Source organism: Coregonus lavaretus (genome assembly GCF_964263955.1).
Source record: "Coregonus lavaretus genome assembly, chromosome: 1".
NCBI lineage: Eukaryota > Metazoa > Chordata > Actinopteri > Salmoniformes > Salmonidae > Coregonus > Coregonus lavaretus.
The window spans coordinates 57,795,894-57,812,428 of NC_139988.1; the positions used below are offsets into that span (position 1 = coordinate 57,795,894).

Below are 16,535 nucleotides of genomic sequence, written 5' to 3' on the forward strand. Positions count from 1 at the left end.
ATTACTCTGGCAATAATTAACATTTCATTATTTTTCCATAAAATGGTAGTTCAAATAGAATTGATAAGGAAGACAAACTAAATGTAGATTTCAGCTTTGAAAGTCATTTTGCGCGGCCGTATTCAGTATGGCTACTCGTTGAGTTTAAACCTCCACAGCTTGGACCACTACCAGCGATCGAGCAGATCTACTTGATGTCTACCAGCGCACGAGTTAATGAGGCGCTTGCTATTCCAACTGTCAAAAACTGTCACTAGAGCTCGACCATCAAGACGGTAGGTAGACCCCTTTTATTAAGATGGAAACAAAATAGCTAGCCAGATAATTATTGTTATTTTGTGACAGTTCTAACGTTAAAGGTAATCTATTTATGATATTTTGTTTGTGGTATCGTTTGCTAAATGGTCTGGTAAAATGATCGGGAAATCAGAGTACGTTCACGTTATGTGTTTCTGTGATTGTGTTTAACTTACAATATAACGTTAAACTTCAAAGGTAAATCATATTTCTTATCCAATTTGGACATTAAGTAACTGGATAATTTTTGTAATAAAATTCTGCAGAAAAGTATGTTAAAAGGCAAGTTGCAGTAGCCTAACGTTAATTTATAGGACTGAGTAGGATATCAACACATAAAACGACTAACGTTAACGTTAAGGGACTTCTAACATGTTTCGAGGCCAGTTTCATAATCAGCAATCAGATTGTGTTGTCTGTGATGTTAACTTACAGCAAACTGCTAACCAACCTCTTCTGATTAATCAAGGTGAGTGTTCCCTGAAAATGACGGACGTTTTTGAATGTTAATGCAGTCACTTTGACTCCTAGAAATCTCTGCCCTCTCCCTAGCCTGCCAGCTAATTCCAGCAGTAGCCCCAGTCAACTATTTATAACTGACATCAACCCCCTGAGACAACAATATGTATCTGGAATCTGAACACAATACATTAATATTCCCTTACAGACAAATATGAAGAGGCTCGCTGTAAGCTTCCTATGGCTGTGGTCCAATCTGATCTTCAGACTGAGGAGGACCCTGCATATATGAAGAGAAAAGGAAGGTATAACAACTATAACAAATATGATTAAAAAAAACAAACATTTCTCAGTGGATGGCCTAAATATCCAACATATGTTTACTTCACTGGTCATTCTTATGAGTTCAATAACCGTATATTTTTAACATCAGGGGCACAAATACGCAAATATTCAGTGTCACTGAAAGTGATGATGAGGAGCCAAAGGAAATGTTTCCACGCAAGGGCCAGTCAAACACCTCTAAGGGTTTGCCACCTGCACCAGTTATCAGACCTCCAGAGGACAGAAGAGAGACACCTGGGAATTCTGATAGGCCAACAAGGATTGAGCCAAACATTCAACAACAGCAACAGCCAGTGTGTGATCGTAAGTGTTACATGTAAGGTACATATTGTGGCCCCCACCAACATCAAAGTTGCCCACCCCTGATCTATAATGTGATTGCGTTGATTATGTTGTTTATATTGATCTTTGTTATCCTTTATAACTTTTACTACTGAAAGAATGTGAGGGATAAAACACAACTGTGTTCTGTTTTGTATTTTTGCAGCAATTCTTTGTGATATCTTAACCTCCATAGAAATTATTAAGCAACAGCAAAAGCTGATTTTGCTGCAGCTGCAAAAGCTTCAGGCAAACAGATCAACCCTGGATGAGGTTCCAGATTTGACAGACCTTCGACTTCCAATGTCCTCGCTGGAAAACTTGAGGAGAATTGAGGGCCAACTTTCAGATCAAGACTTAAAAAATAACCTGGTATGACAAGATATCATTATATCATTACATGTATTGCTGAAAAGTAATCAGCCAAACCATAATCTGACCCAGTGTACCATTCCAGCTTTCTTCAAATTAGTATTATATTCATCATATACAAGTTTTTGTTTTTCAGACCATATATTTGGGACTGTCTGGAGGGATGACCACCAAGGAGATTGTGTGGAGAATCCTCTCAAAACTCCTTACAAATGGCCTGGCCATGAAAATGAATTGGAGAGGGGCCAATGGGAAACAGGCTTTTGAACCTCTTGCCTTAAAAAGTGTTGTTATCGGTAAGTTTGCTTTCAAGGCCACTGCATGGGGCAGAGAGACATAATGTCACAGAAGTGATTAATTCAATAAAACAGGCCAGCATGTCAATTTGATTGTCAGCAGGGAAGTTCATTATTATAACAGTTTTCAAGGCAGGAAGAATATAATGAACTGGAAATATTTTACAAAAAGCCATTGATAAAACTATTTTGTAGGGATAGGGGAGATGAATAAACTATGAGTCATATTTCAGGGAGTATTTCAATAAGTCTCTCTTTCTGATATTTACAAAGGTGCGTCGCAGCCATTCTGAAGTTCCTGATGTGGAGATAGAAAAATACATAAAACGATGGATGCAGCTAGCCCCTGACAGAGATGGGGGGAGAAAAAGGAGAGAGCGAGTGAGAAGTGACCAGACCTGGGAGGAGTGATGGAGAAAACTGAATGACTACCAGACCTTAAATAGAAAGAAAGCTTAAGTAGTCAAAAGCAATGTTTCTGTGATGAAAAAAATTAAATTAACATTTAAATTATATTCTTAAAGAGTCTTTCCTGTTTAAATAGTATTTTAGTATTTTGATACTTTATGCAAGGCAATTGATCAGCATTAAAAACTTGGTGGATGGGTATAATTTGTATGTATAAAATGTATAATAGTAATATTTAAAATGACTAAATCGGGTAATTGTGTATACATTTATTAAAATTAGCATCGGGCCGCTTATGGGGGGATTCTGGTAAGATGCCGGCAAAGTCGGCTGAATTCCGGTAGACGGAAACAGCCCGATGTACTTGGGCCGATTCTGGGCAGTCATTCATTTTGATTCCGGGCAGAGTCAATCAGTTCCGGCCCCCCGGAAGAGGGCCGCTTCTGTGCCGATTCCTTATTGCTAGCTGGGTCATCACTATTCTCTGACGACCTGCAAAGGTTCCTTAGGCTTCCTCTTCTTCTTAACCTTTAATTTCACTACTCTACCTCCACCTTTTCCCACTCCACCACTCCACTCCATCCCATCCTCCTCAACTCCTAACCCACTACCTTTCCATCCATCTCTGCTCCAGTCAGTGTTGCTCAACCACCTCCACAGGATTTCACGCTCCAAAACAAAAAACAATCACAAGTGACCTTACTCTTCATTCTATATCAACCTCCACCAGATACACTCGATTTACCTGTGCACAGATTGATGCGCGTCTCTTTTCTGTGACTGTCCAATATGAGCGCCATATGGAGCTAAATCCAACGCACAGTAAGTTTTAGGTTTTCAAAGGTAGGCTCAGCTGTTTGAGCTGATTGAGTCTGAATTTGTGACACGTCTCTCATAAGAATGTGAACATTAAATTCAAATAATGTTTTATTGATATACTGGTATTTGGGTAATTACACATTTAGGCTACCAGTTATTATCAATGTTAATAGGCTGATTATGAATGTCGAAGGTCTATCATATCAAACTTTCACTTCCCCCTTATGTTTGTATGTTGAAAATGTACTAGTCAAGCACGGTTCATTATGATATTTATTTCAAGTGGCACTTACAGCAGGGTTATATGCTCCCCTAGTGAAAAACACATGGTTGGTGGTGAACAGGACATTGAATGGAATGCATTAAACCTAAAAATACAACTAAACACCCATTTGCCAAGTTAATAGAGTGCTTATTCAAGACTGTGCATTCTCCTAAAGTCTGTCAATTTTACCTGGATCCACATGAAGTGTAGATCCACCATGTGTCGCTTGTCTCAAATAAGACATGATGGAGTCAAGGTGTGAAGTGATGGTGAGGATACAAGGAGAAGTTTAGGTTTGCGTAAACCATATAGAGACACTTGATAGCAAGGATGTCAACATATCACAATACTGTAACCTACTGTATAATCACTCAATTATAGACAATGTAAAAATAAATAATTGTATTTGCAACCATGCCAACGTGACTCCAAGCTGTCAACACTGCAACAACCTGCAATGCACAAACTGTAATAAACAATGCATACTTTTACATTGACACTCTGACCCTTTGAATTGTTATTCTTGATTAGCAGCTGATGCTGATAGTGTCACATCTCATGAGGTTATGCAGCTCACATCCAACATTTCTAAATGCATTCTTAAATTCATAAATAATTCCTTTCTTTAAATAACATTACAAGTGAAATTACAAATGTAAAAATCTTGTCAAACAATCTACCAATTTTAAATCTTACTTGAATCAAAGGTGCCTGGATGTTATTGTTGAATGTAACATATCAAGATCCCTATTAATTATAAATGAAATATAAACATATTATAATGGTGAAATAAGTGCCAAGACCACAAAATAGGCAATGCACCTACGGGCTGAAACGAATGAAACCCAAATTAACCCTATCAACCATATCATTTGTTGGGTGTGTGTAAAATAACTCATATTTTCGGGAAAATAATTGAGAGGAAGAAAATGAATATTTTGCCCTCAAGTGGCTTTTTGTCACCTGAGGCACAAAAATAAATGCTTTTCTCTGACTGAATCATTAACATTAACTAACATTTATCCCATTTCTTCATATAGAATCTGAGGTAAATATTGTTTCTCGAAGTAGTGGATTAGAACTAAGAGGGAAATATTACACATTTCTTACAATAGCCACTGAAGCCCTTTCTTAGATAGAGAGATGTATCCTACTACTATACATACTGTACCAACCAGTGTTCTCTTATTGAATATGTATTGAATAACTTTACAACAACCACGTCACATGGTCCGAAGGTAACAACATAGGCGTACATTTAAAAAAAAAAAAAAGCTATTTTCATAGTATTTTCCTATATGGATGGATAAAGGCCTCTTTGATCATCTCCATTCTGCATGTGTCTAACACAATGAACATGACAATGGTCTTGCAAAAAGACATTGGCACAGCAAAAGGCAACAACAGTGGCTAAACATAATTGAATACATGTTGCACTCAGATACCACCATCACATATGTGGTGAATACCAGACAATACCAACACTGTAAATTAAGCATACATGCATCTTATAGTTCATATGTGATATCTGCCATAGAAAGGGGGGTATAGGGAGCGTTGGGAGCAGCCTATTTCCACGTCATATTTGATGACGTTTCTCATCTCTTCACTCTACTAAAGCAACGCAGTCATTATAAGATCTCACTGGCCATCTCCACATTCACTTGGTTGATCATGCTGGGCTGCTCTCCTTTCTGTGGCGGGCTCTCGCCCTCCATCGAGGACTCACTGACTGGCCCTGATGGCCGCTCATCCAGTATCTCCAGTGCATCCAGTATGGTCTGGACCCTCCGGACTCCATCGCGTCGCACCTGTCGCACATCCACACGCCCCTCTGGGTCCACTGAGTCCAATGCCAAAAGCTCTTTGGTCAACAGCTCCTCCAGCAGCAAGTACCTCTTATCGTTCTTCTTCCCAACAAAGCATTTCACCTCTTGCTCTAGTTTCGCCACTCTCTCCACTATCTTTTGTACTTTAGCCAAGCCTGGGTGACACTGAGCGGCGGACTCGTTTTCTGCTTTTGTGGGCGGGACCTCCTGTGGAGCAGGAGCAGCCACTGGCTCCTGGGCTTCTGGTTTCGGGGGCATCTGGACTGTGATGTTTGCTGTCTGTTTCGGCTGCGGTTGCAGCTGTGGCTGTGGTTGTTGTGGAGGTTGTGGTTGTTGTTGGGACTGTTGTGATAGTTGATACTGCTGCGGTTGTTGGTACTGTTCAGGTTGTTGGTATTTTTCTGGCTTTTGGTACTGTTGTGGCTGTTGTGGTTGTTGTGGTTGTTGGTACTGTTCAGGTTGTTGGTATTGTTGTGGTTGTTGTGGCTGTTGGTACTGTTGTGGCTGCTGTGGTTGATGTTGTGGCTGCTGTGGTTGTTGGTATTGTTGTGGCTGCTGTGGCTGTTGTTGTGGTTGTTGTGACATCTGTGGCTGTTGAAGCTGCTGTGTGTCAGCCTCTCTCTGCACTGTTTGGGGATACTGAGCGATCTCCTGCTCCTGCTCTATCTGTGGGACATGGTGGTGGTGGACCTGGACCTGGGGAAGGAAGAAGGAATTATTCGCAGGTTGGCATGTATTGTCATGAATCTTGACCTGGAGGCAGCTCTGCAGAGTGGTGACTAGCTAGCATAGCTACAAAGTTATAAAATCTGATTTTAAACCTAACCTTAACCACACTGCTAACGCTAACCTTAAATTAAGACCAAAAAGCACATTTTAGTTTTCATGGCATTTTATGATATAGACAATTTTGACGTTTCAGCTGGCCTATCTAGCGGAAATCACTCAGTTCTGCCTCCTGGGCAAGATTCATGACAAACGTCAACCTGTGAATTATTCATCAGGAATAATGTCAAATTTGCTATTCTGGCATTTATGGCTATGTACAGTGCCTTGCAAAAGTATTCATCCCCCTTGGCATTTTGTTGCATTACAACCTGTAATTTAAATGGATTTTTATTTGGATTTCATGTAATGGACATACACAAAATCGTCCAAATTGGTGAAGTGAAAAAATAACGGAAAAGTGGTGCGTGTATACAGTGGGGAAAAAAAGTATTTAGTCAGCCACCAATTGTGCAAGTTCTCCCATTTAAAAAGATGAGAGAGGCCTGTAATTTTCATCATAGGTACACGTCAACTATGACAGACAAATTGAGAAAAAAAATCCTGAAAATCACATTGTACGATTTTTAATGAATTTATTTGCAAATTATGGTGGAAAATACGTATTTGGTCACCTACAAACAAGCAAGATTTCTGGCTCTCACAGACCTGTAACTTCTTCTTTAAGAGGCTCCTCTGTCCTCCACTCGTTACCTGTATTAATGGCACCTGTTTGAACTTGTTATCAGTATAAAAGACACCTGTCCACAACCTCAAACAGTCACACTCCAAACTCCACTATGGCCAAGACCAAAGAGCTGTCAAAGGACACCAGAAACAAAATTGTAGACCTGCACCAGGCTGGGAAGACTGAATCTGCAATAGGTAAGCAGCTTGGTTTGAAGAAATCAACTGTGGGAGCAATTATTAGGAAATGGAAGACATACAAGACCACTGATAATCTCCCTCGATCTGGGGCTCCACGCAAGATCTCACCCCGTGGGGTCAAAATGATCACAAGAACGGTGAGCAAAAATCCCAGAACCACATGGGGGGACCTAGTGAATGACCTGCAGAGAGCTGGGACCAAAGCAACAAAGCCTACCATCAGTAACACACTACGCCGCCAGGGACTCAAATGCCAGACGTGTCCCCCTGCTTAAGCCAGTACATGTCCAGGCCCGTCTGAAGTTTGCTAGAGTGCATTTGGATGATCCAGAAGAGGATTGGGAGAATGTCATATGGTCAGATGAAACCAAAATAGAACTTTTTGGTAAAAACTCAACTCGTCGTGTTTGGAGGACAAAGAATGCTGAGCATCCAAAGAACACCATACCTACTGTGAAGCATGGGGGTGGAAACATCATGCTTTGGGGCTGTTTTTCTGCAAAGGGACCAGGACGACTGATCTGTGTAAAGGAAAGGATGAATGGGGCCATGCATCGTGAGATTTTGAGTGAAAACCTCCTTCCATCAGCAAGGGCATTGAAGATTAAACGTGGCTGGGTCTTTCAGCATGACAATGATCCCAAACACACCGCCCGGGCAACGAAGGAGTGGCTTCGTAAGAAGCATTTCAAGGTCCTGGAGTGGCCTAGCCAGTCTCCAGATCTCAACCCCATAGAAAATCTTTGGAGGGAGTTGAAAGTCTGTGTTGCCCAGCGACAGCCCCAAAACATCACTGCTCTAGAGGAGATCTGCATGGAGGAATGGGCCAAAATACCAGCAACAGTGTGTGAAAACCTTGTGAAGACTTACAGAAAACATTTGACCTGTGTCATTGCCAACAAAGGGTATATAACAAAGTATTGAGAAACTTTTGTTATTGACCAAATACTTATTTTCCACCATAATTTGCAAATAAATTCATAAAAAATCCTACAATGTGATTTTCTGGAATTCTTTTTCTCATTTTGTCTGTCATAGTTGACGTGTACCTATGATGAAAATTACAGGCCTCTCTCATCTTTTTAAGTGGGTGAACTTGCACAATTGGTGGCTGACTAAATACTTTTTTTCCCCACTGTATGTATTCACCCCCTTTGCTATGAAGTCCCTAAAAAATATCTGGTGCAACCAATTACCTTCAGAAGTCACATAATTAGTTAAATAAAGTCCACCTGTGTGCAATCTAAGTGTCACATGATCTGTCACATGATCTCAGTATATATACATCTGTTCTGAAAGGCCCCAGAGTCTGCAACACCACTAAGCAAGGGACACCACCAAGCAAGTGGCACCATGAAGACCAAGGGCTCTCCAAACAGATCAGGGACAAAGTTGTGGAGAAGTAGAGATCAGGGTTGGGTTATAAAATTATATCAGAAACTTTGAACATCCCACAGAACACCATTAAGTCCATTATTTAAAAAAATGGAAAGAATATGGCACCACAACAAACTTGCCAAGAGAGGGTTGCCCACCAAAACTCACGGACCAGGCAAGGAGGGCATTAATCAGAGGCAACAAAGAGACCAAAGATAACCCTGAAGGAGCTGCAAAGCTCCATAGCGGAGATTGGAGTATCTGTCCATAGGACCACTCTAAGCCGTACACTCCACAGAGCTGGGCTTTACGGAAGAGTGGCCAGAAAAAAAGAAAAATAAGCAAACACGTTTGGTGTTCGCCAAAAGGCATGTGGGAGACTCCCCAAACATATGGAAGAAGGTACTCTGGTCAGATGAGACTAAAATTGAGCTTTTTGGCCATCAAGGAAAACGCTATGTCTGGCGCAAACCCAACACCTCTCATCACCCCGAGAACACCATCCCCACAGTGAAGCATGGTGGTGGCAGCATCATGCTGTGGGGATGTTTTTCATCGGCAGGGGCTGGGAAACTGGTCAGAATTGAAGGAATGATGGATGGCGCTAAATACAGGGACATTCTTGAGGGAAACCTGTTTCAGTCTTCCAGAGATTTGAGACTGGGACGGAGGTTCACCTTTCAGCAGGACAATGACCCTAAGCATACTGCTAAAGCAACACTCGAGTGGTTTAAGGGGAAACATTTAAATGTCTTGGAATGGCCTAGTCAAAACCCAGACCTCAGTCCAATTGAGAATCTGTGGTATGACTTAAAGATTGCTGTACACCAGCGGAACCCATCCAACTTGAAGGAGCTGGAGCAGTTTTGCCTTGAATAATGGTCAAACATCCCAGTGGCTAGATGTGCCAAGCTTATAGAGACATACCCCAAGAGACTTGCAGCTGTAATTGCTGCAAAAGGTATTGACTTTGGGGGGGTGAATAGTTATGCACGCTCAAGTTTTTAGTTGTTGTCTTATTTATTGTTTGTTTCACCCCCCAAAAAATATTTTGCATCTTCAAAGTGGTAGGCATGTTGTGTAAATCAAATGATACAAACCCCCCAAAAATGCAATTTAATTCCAGGTTGTATGGCAACAAAGTAGGAAAAATGCCAAGGGGGTGAATACTTTCACAAGCCACTGTACGTATATTATAACTTTTATATAGAGGAATTCTACTGTTATTGGATTGGCAATAGGGTAAGTGATGAGGGAAAAAAGGTACCTGTGGTCTCTCTGTAATGACCTGTGCTCTGAGGGGAGACTGGCTCCTCATATGTGGTGGGATATGGATGGCGGCAGTCTCGCGGTGCTGGGGAAGCATGCTCGGGGAGGGGGAGGCACGGTCCCGGCAAGAAGGCGTGGACCCATGATGACCGCTCCAGTCCTCTGGTTGCAGGTGATGGAAGGAGGGCTGGTGCTCTGAGTAAGCCGGAAAGCGCTGGGTGTAGAGAATGGAGTTGACAGGGGCTTGTTGTGTGTGACCTCCGGCCCTCTCGTGGATCACTGGGATGGGGATGTAACCTGCCTGGAGGCCTGTGCTGCTGGGTCGCGGGGGCTGTTGGAGGGGGTGGCCCTAAGGAATTAAAGTTTAGCGTGAATCAGAGGAAGTACAATTGTATATTCAATTTAGAAGTAGCTCTAGAAGTAGCTAGAGGTTTAGTTTGATTCCAACATCAAACACCTGCATGTAACTACAACATTCCCTGCAAATCCTCCAATGACATCAATCTATGGTTAAAGCAAATGGTAAGAGTTAATATGCAGTAATCTCATTAGCTAAATCAATCTCACCTCAGGTCCTTGTGAACTAGGCGAACAGGACATGTAGGGCTCAGGGGTAGTGCTCTCGGAGGGACCCTGCAAAGGAGATCTAGGCCTGCAGTGGAGCGTCGGGGTGGGGGAGGATGTCCGCCCGTCTGCTCGTACATTTTGCAGAGCAGTCGGCTGGATGTAGGAGAAACATGGGTGTTGCTGTTGCTGATGGAGGTCTGCGCCTTCATGGCAGACTGGGATTGGGATGTAACCCTGGCGGAGGGTGGGGTGCTTCATGTCTCTCACAAAGGCTTTCTGCATCTCCTGAGGACTCGGCTCTGGGGGCACACTGGGGCCATTTTGAGACAACTGGCTGACCTGAAGATGAACAAAAGTCTGAATTAATACATATCTAGGAAATGCAAATAAGTATGTGAGTGAAACCCTAGCCACAGAGGCAAGCAATTACTGCCAATCCATCATAAAACATGTTTTCTATAAGGGAATGATGTCCAACATCCCGGAAAGATTTGGGTTTCTTTCCAAACTAAAACCATTAGGCTACTGAGATTCAATTGAGATTGATTGAAAAGAGCCATTCGCTAGAGGCTGAAACAAATGAGTCTGCTCTGGAATCTGCTCTGGCATTAGGTACATTGTGAAATATCCCTGGGAGATGTCAAAAGTATCATTTTTCTGACCACTTGGAAGAGGAAACTACACTCTTAGAAAAAAAGTGCTATTTATAACCTAAAAGGGTTCTTCGGCTGTCCCCATAGGAGAACCCTTTGAAGAACCCTTTTTGGTTCCAGGAAGAACCATTTTGGATTCCATATAGAACCCATTCCACAGAGGGTTCTCCTCTAAATGAAACCCAAAAGGGTTCTACCTGGAACCAAAAAGGATTCTGCTATGTGGGACAGCCGAAAAACCTTTTGGAGAAAAAAAAAATTAAGAGTGTAGTTCTTATCCAATTGCAAGTATGTGGATCTCAGAAGAAGCAAGCCATCACTACATGTGGGTATGTAGGCTCTGCATTTGTTGGTTTGCTAGGCAGTGTTTACTATCATAAAACATAACAAATCATAGTTGTCTCATGTCCTCATATGCATGTTGATAATAATTCACAATAGAGACAAAAAACTCCATGATGCTGTCTTGGTGATCACCAGGACAACCAATTAAGCTGTCAACTGTCAGAGTGAGACACCTGGCTGTGACAGCGAGGAAAGGTATCTCTGTGATAGCACTACATGACCAGTTGTGTTTCACCATGCAAATATAATTAGCAATACAGTATATTGTGAGTGATTTAAGAATATCAGTCAGTATCTGGTGTGACCACCATTTGCCTCATGCAGCGCGTCACATCTCCTTCGCATAGAGTTGATCAGGCTGTTGATTGTGGCCTGTGGAATGTTGTGCCACTCCTCTTCAATGGCTGTGCAAAGTTGCTGGATATAGGCGGGAACTGGAACACGCTGTCGTACACGTCGATCCAGAGCATCCCAAACATACTCAATGGGTGGTGACATGTCTGGTGAGTATGCAGGCCATGGAAGAACTGGGACATTTTCAGCTTCCAGGAATTGTGTACATGGGGCCATGCATTATCATGCTGAAACACGAGGTGATGGCGGCAGATGAATGGCACGACAATGGGCCTCTGGATCTCGTCACGGTATCTCTGTGCATTCAAATTGCCATCGATAAAATGAAATTGTGTTCGTTATCCGTAGCTTATGCCTGCCCATACCATAACCCCACCGGCCACCATGGGGCACTCTTTTCACAACGTTGACATCAGCAAACCGCTCGGCCACACGATGCCATCCTAGAAGAGAACACTTCTCCAGCGTGCCAGTGGCCATCGAAGGTGAGCATTTGCCCACTGGCGTCAGTTACGATGCCAAACTGCAGTCAGGTCAAGACCCTGGTGAGGACGACGAGCACGCAGATGAGCTTCCCTGAGACGGTTTCTGACACTTTGTGCAGAAATTCTTCGGTTGTGCAAACCCACAGTTTCATCAGCCGTCCGGGTGGCTGGTCTCAGACGATCCCGCAGGTGAAGAAACCGGATGTGGAGGTCCTGGGCTGGCGTGGTTACACGTGGTCTGCTGTTGAGGCCAGTTGGACGTACTGCCAAATTCTCAAAAACGACGTTGAAGGCAGCTTATGGTAGAGAAATTAACATTCAATTCTCTGGCACCTTCTCTGGTGGACATTCTTGCAGTCAGCATGCCATTTGCACGCTCCCTCAAAACTTGAGACATCTGTGCCATTGTGTTGTGTGACAAAACAGCACATTTTAGAGTGGTCTTTTATTGTCCCCAGCACAAGGTGCACCTGTGTAATGATCATGCTGTTTAATCAAGTTCTTGATATGCCACACCTGTCAGTTGGATGGATTATCTTGGCAAAGGAGAAATGCTCACTAACAGGCATGTAAGCAAATTTGTGCACAACATTTGAGAGAAATACGCTTTTTGTGCATATGGAACATTTCTGGGATCTTTTATTTCAGCTCATGAAACATGGGACCAACACTTTACGTGTTGCGTTTATATTTTTGTTCTGTATAAGTCCACACAGTTTGATACGACAAAGACAAAAGTTTGTCCACAAGACTATGTAGGCCCATTGGACACAATGTATTGAGTCCAATGCTGCTCATCTTTACATCATTCCTTGGCTTCTTTTGTTGTTGATACAACAACAGTAGTTATGACACAGCCAATAGCTCTGAATGACCCTTTGCCCTCTGCCATTTTGGCAGGGTCCCTGTACACTGCCAGCATTGCACCAATGTTATCCCCTGACAGCTGTGTCTTTCCAGCAGATTCTTAGTGACACTAACTTTGGACAGCAGCAAGTGTTGATCTTCCTAATGCAAGACGCCAACTGGCAGCCTAGGGTCTGCTCCCCCAACCCTTCAACATTTAAAGTTGACACATAGTTCTTCTGCACAACAGTTCAATTGTGTAAAACCCTATCAACAAATTCAGTGATTTGTTAATTTAATGTAGGCTTGGAGCTGTTATATATGGGTGGGTGATGAACACCCTCAAATCCCTTGTAAGGAAAAGTTTAGTAAAAAAGGTGCTATCTAGAACCTAAAAGGGTTCTTTGGCTGTCATGGTCAGAGAACCCTTTGAAGAACCCCTTTTGGTTCCATGTAGATCCCATTTGAGTTCCATGTTGAACCCTTTACACAGAGGGTTCTACATGGAACCCAAAAGAGTTCTACCTGGAACCAATAAGGGTTCTCCTATGGGGACAGCCAAAGAACCCTTTTGGAAACCCTTTTTTCTAAGAGTGTACGAAATATGAACAAATGCAGTCTGCTTGGCCTAATAGGCTTAAATAAACATTATGGAAATGCTCAAACACATTAAGGCATGGCTTTACATATGAATGCAGTGCGTCATCAACAAACCTGCGTGCTTAGATCATAACACAAGAACATAGCCGTTTATAACAGCCATTGCTATTGTTAGTTAACCCGTTATAATGCATGTGGGAGAGGGCTGGAGCCTACAATAGACAACATTCCATTGCGTTGGCGTATATTAAGTCTTAGCAGAGGCAATTTGTAGCGGATGTTTCTAAAGTATATAAAAAGATATAGAAGCATAGCCTACTATAAATAGAATATACCCACTCTGTCTCCCCTATAATAAAAGCCAATGAGTATCAGAAGCAGTGACCATCATTATTAACAACTGAAGCGCTTGATCGAGGAACGTGCCATATATTAGAGAGATGATGTGTTGTGTCTGCCATGCTGTCAAGCAGACATTACATTTTCAATCCAACTTTGAATAGGTATCACACTAGCCCTCCCACGCTACACATCATGTTACTACACATCCATGAGCCTACCTTTTTGAAGCCGTGTCTTGGGTCATTCCAGCTTGTTGTGCGATTAATGTGATCCACAAAAAAATGCCATCCTGTCTGTGGGTCAATTTTAATTTCCCATCCTGGCGGCAGAGGGTCGTTATTAATGACCATATCTACCATTGGTAACTGTGTCTTCATGCTGCTTAAACTCCTTGATCCTTTATACTGTGCCATTTTATACAGTCAACGGACCCTTTAAAGATTCTGCACGGGTGACGTGTGGGGATGGGCTGGAAGTTTCTCGAAATATATAGCACGGTCAATGTTGCGTAAAAGTTGCCAGTGTATCTCGAGATTCTTGGGGTTCCAGCCTGACAGTGAGCCGACTGGCATTTCAGTCAGGAACCTCAAAGTTCTGTATGTATCCTTCACACGTGGTGGCTATAATGTATTCAGCTCAGAGGGTGGCTACAGATACAAATGTATCATTGGTCAATGTTGATACAGTAACGTTATAATTTACTGTATTATTTATTTAAATATATATACACACTACCGGTCAAAAGTTTTAGAACACCTATTCATTCCAGGGTTTTTCTTTATTTGTACTATTTTCTACATTGTAGAATAATAGTGAAGACATCAAAACTATGAAATAACACATATGGAATCATGTAGTAACCAAAAAAGTGTTAAACAAATCAAAATATATTTTAGATTTTAGATTCTTCAAAGTAGCCACCCTTTGCCTTGATGGCAGCTTTGCACACTCTTGGCATTCTCTCAACCAGCTTCCAGCAGGTATATCTCACTGGTCATCCCCAAAGCCAACACCTCTTTTGGCTGCCATTCCTTCCAGTTCTCTGCTGCCAATGACTGGAACGAATTGCAAAAATCTCTGAAACTGGAGACTCTTATCTCCCTCACTAACTTTAAGCATCAGTTGTCAGAGCACCTTACCGATCACTGCACCTGTACACAGCCCATCTGAAATTAGCCCACCCAACTACCTCATCCCCATATTGTTATTTATTTTGCTCATTTGCACCCCAGTATCTCTATTTGCACATCATCTTTTGCACATCTATCATTCCAGTGTTAATACTAATTGTAATTATTTTGTACTATAGCCTATTTATTGCCTTACCTCCATAACTTGCTACATTTGCACACACTGTATATATATATTTCTGTTGTACTTTTGACTTTATGTTTTGTTTTACCCCATATGTAACTCTGTGTTGTTGTTTTTATCGCACTGCTTTACTTTATCTTGGCCAGGTCGCAGTTGTAAATGAGAACTTGTTCTCAACTGGCTTACCTGGTTAAATAAAGGTGAAATAAAAATAAAAAAAATAAAAAATGAGGTAGTCACCTAGAATGCATTTCAATTAACAGGTGTGCCTTGTTAAAAGTTAATTTGTGGAATTGATTTCCTTCTTAATGCGTTTGAGCCAATCAGTTGTGTTGTGACAAGGTAGGGGTGGTATACAGAAGATAGCCCTATTTAGTAAAAGACCAAGTCCACATTATGGCAAGAACAGCTCAAATAAGCAAAGAGAAACGACAGTCCATCATTACTTTACATTTACATTTTAGTGATTTAGCAGACGCTCTTATCCAGAGCGACTCACAGTTAGTGAGTGCATACATTTTATTTATTTATTTTTTCATACTGGCCCCCCGTGGGAATCGAACCCACAACCCTGGCGTTGCAAGCGCCATGCTCTTCCAACTGAGCTACACAGGGCCCACTTTAAGACATGAAGGTCAGTCAATCCAGAAAATTTGAAGAACTTTGAAAGTTTCTTCAAGTGCAGTCGCAAAAACCATCAAGCGCTATGATGAAACTGGCTCTCATGAGGACCGCCACAGGAAAGGAAGACCCAGAGTTACCTCTGCTGCAGAGGATAAGTTCATTAGAGTTACAAGCCTCAGAAATTGCAGCCCAAATAAATGCTTCACAGAGTTCAAGTAACAGACACATCTCAACACCAACTGTTCAGAGGAGACTGCGTGAATCAGGCCTTCATGGTCGAATTGCTGCAAAGAAACTACTACTAAAGGACACCAATAAGAAGAAGAGACTTGCTTGGGCCAAGAAACACGAGCAATGGACAGTAGACCGGTGGAAATCTGTCCTTTGGTCTGATGAGTCCAAATTTGAGATTTTTGGTTCCAACCGCCATGTCTTTGAGAGACGCAGAGTAGGTGAACGGATGATCTACGCATGTGTGGTTCCCACCGTGCAGCACTTTTGCAACTGTCCTGTTATCTGAAATGTAGTTCAGCTGGTAGAGCACGGCACTTGTAACGCCAAGGTAGTGGGTTCGATCCCCGGGACCACACGTACACAAAAAAAAATTATGCACGCATGACTGTAAGTCGCTTTGGATAAAAGCGTCTGCTAAATGGCTTATTATTATTATTATTAGGAGGGGTGATGGTGTGGGG

At 42.1% G+C, this 16,535-nt stretch overlaps 1 protein-coding gene across 1 annotated transcript; it reads right to left on the reverse strand.

Annotated features, from left to right (window-relative positions):
- Positions 1-5,213: 5,213 nt before the first annotated feature.
- LOC311133583 (BAG family molecular chaperone regulator 3-like) lies at positions 5,214-14,315 on the reverse strand (the record flags this gene model as incomplete). The annotated part of the gene is made up of 4 exons (XM_084167095.1): positions 5,214-6,107; positions 9,709-10,059; positions 10,278-10,616; positions 14,121-14,315. The coding sequence occupies 4 exons, from the start codon at positions 14,313-14,315 to the stop codon at positions 5,214-5,216; spliced, it is 1,779 nt and encodes a 592-aa protein (XP_084023221.1).
- Positions 14,316-16,535: the final 2,220 nt, after the last annotated feature.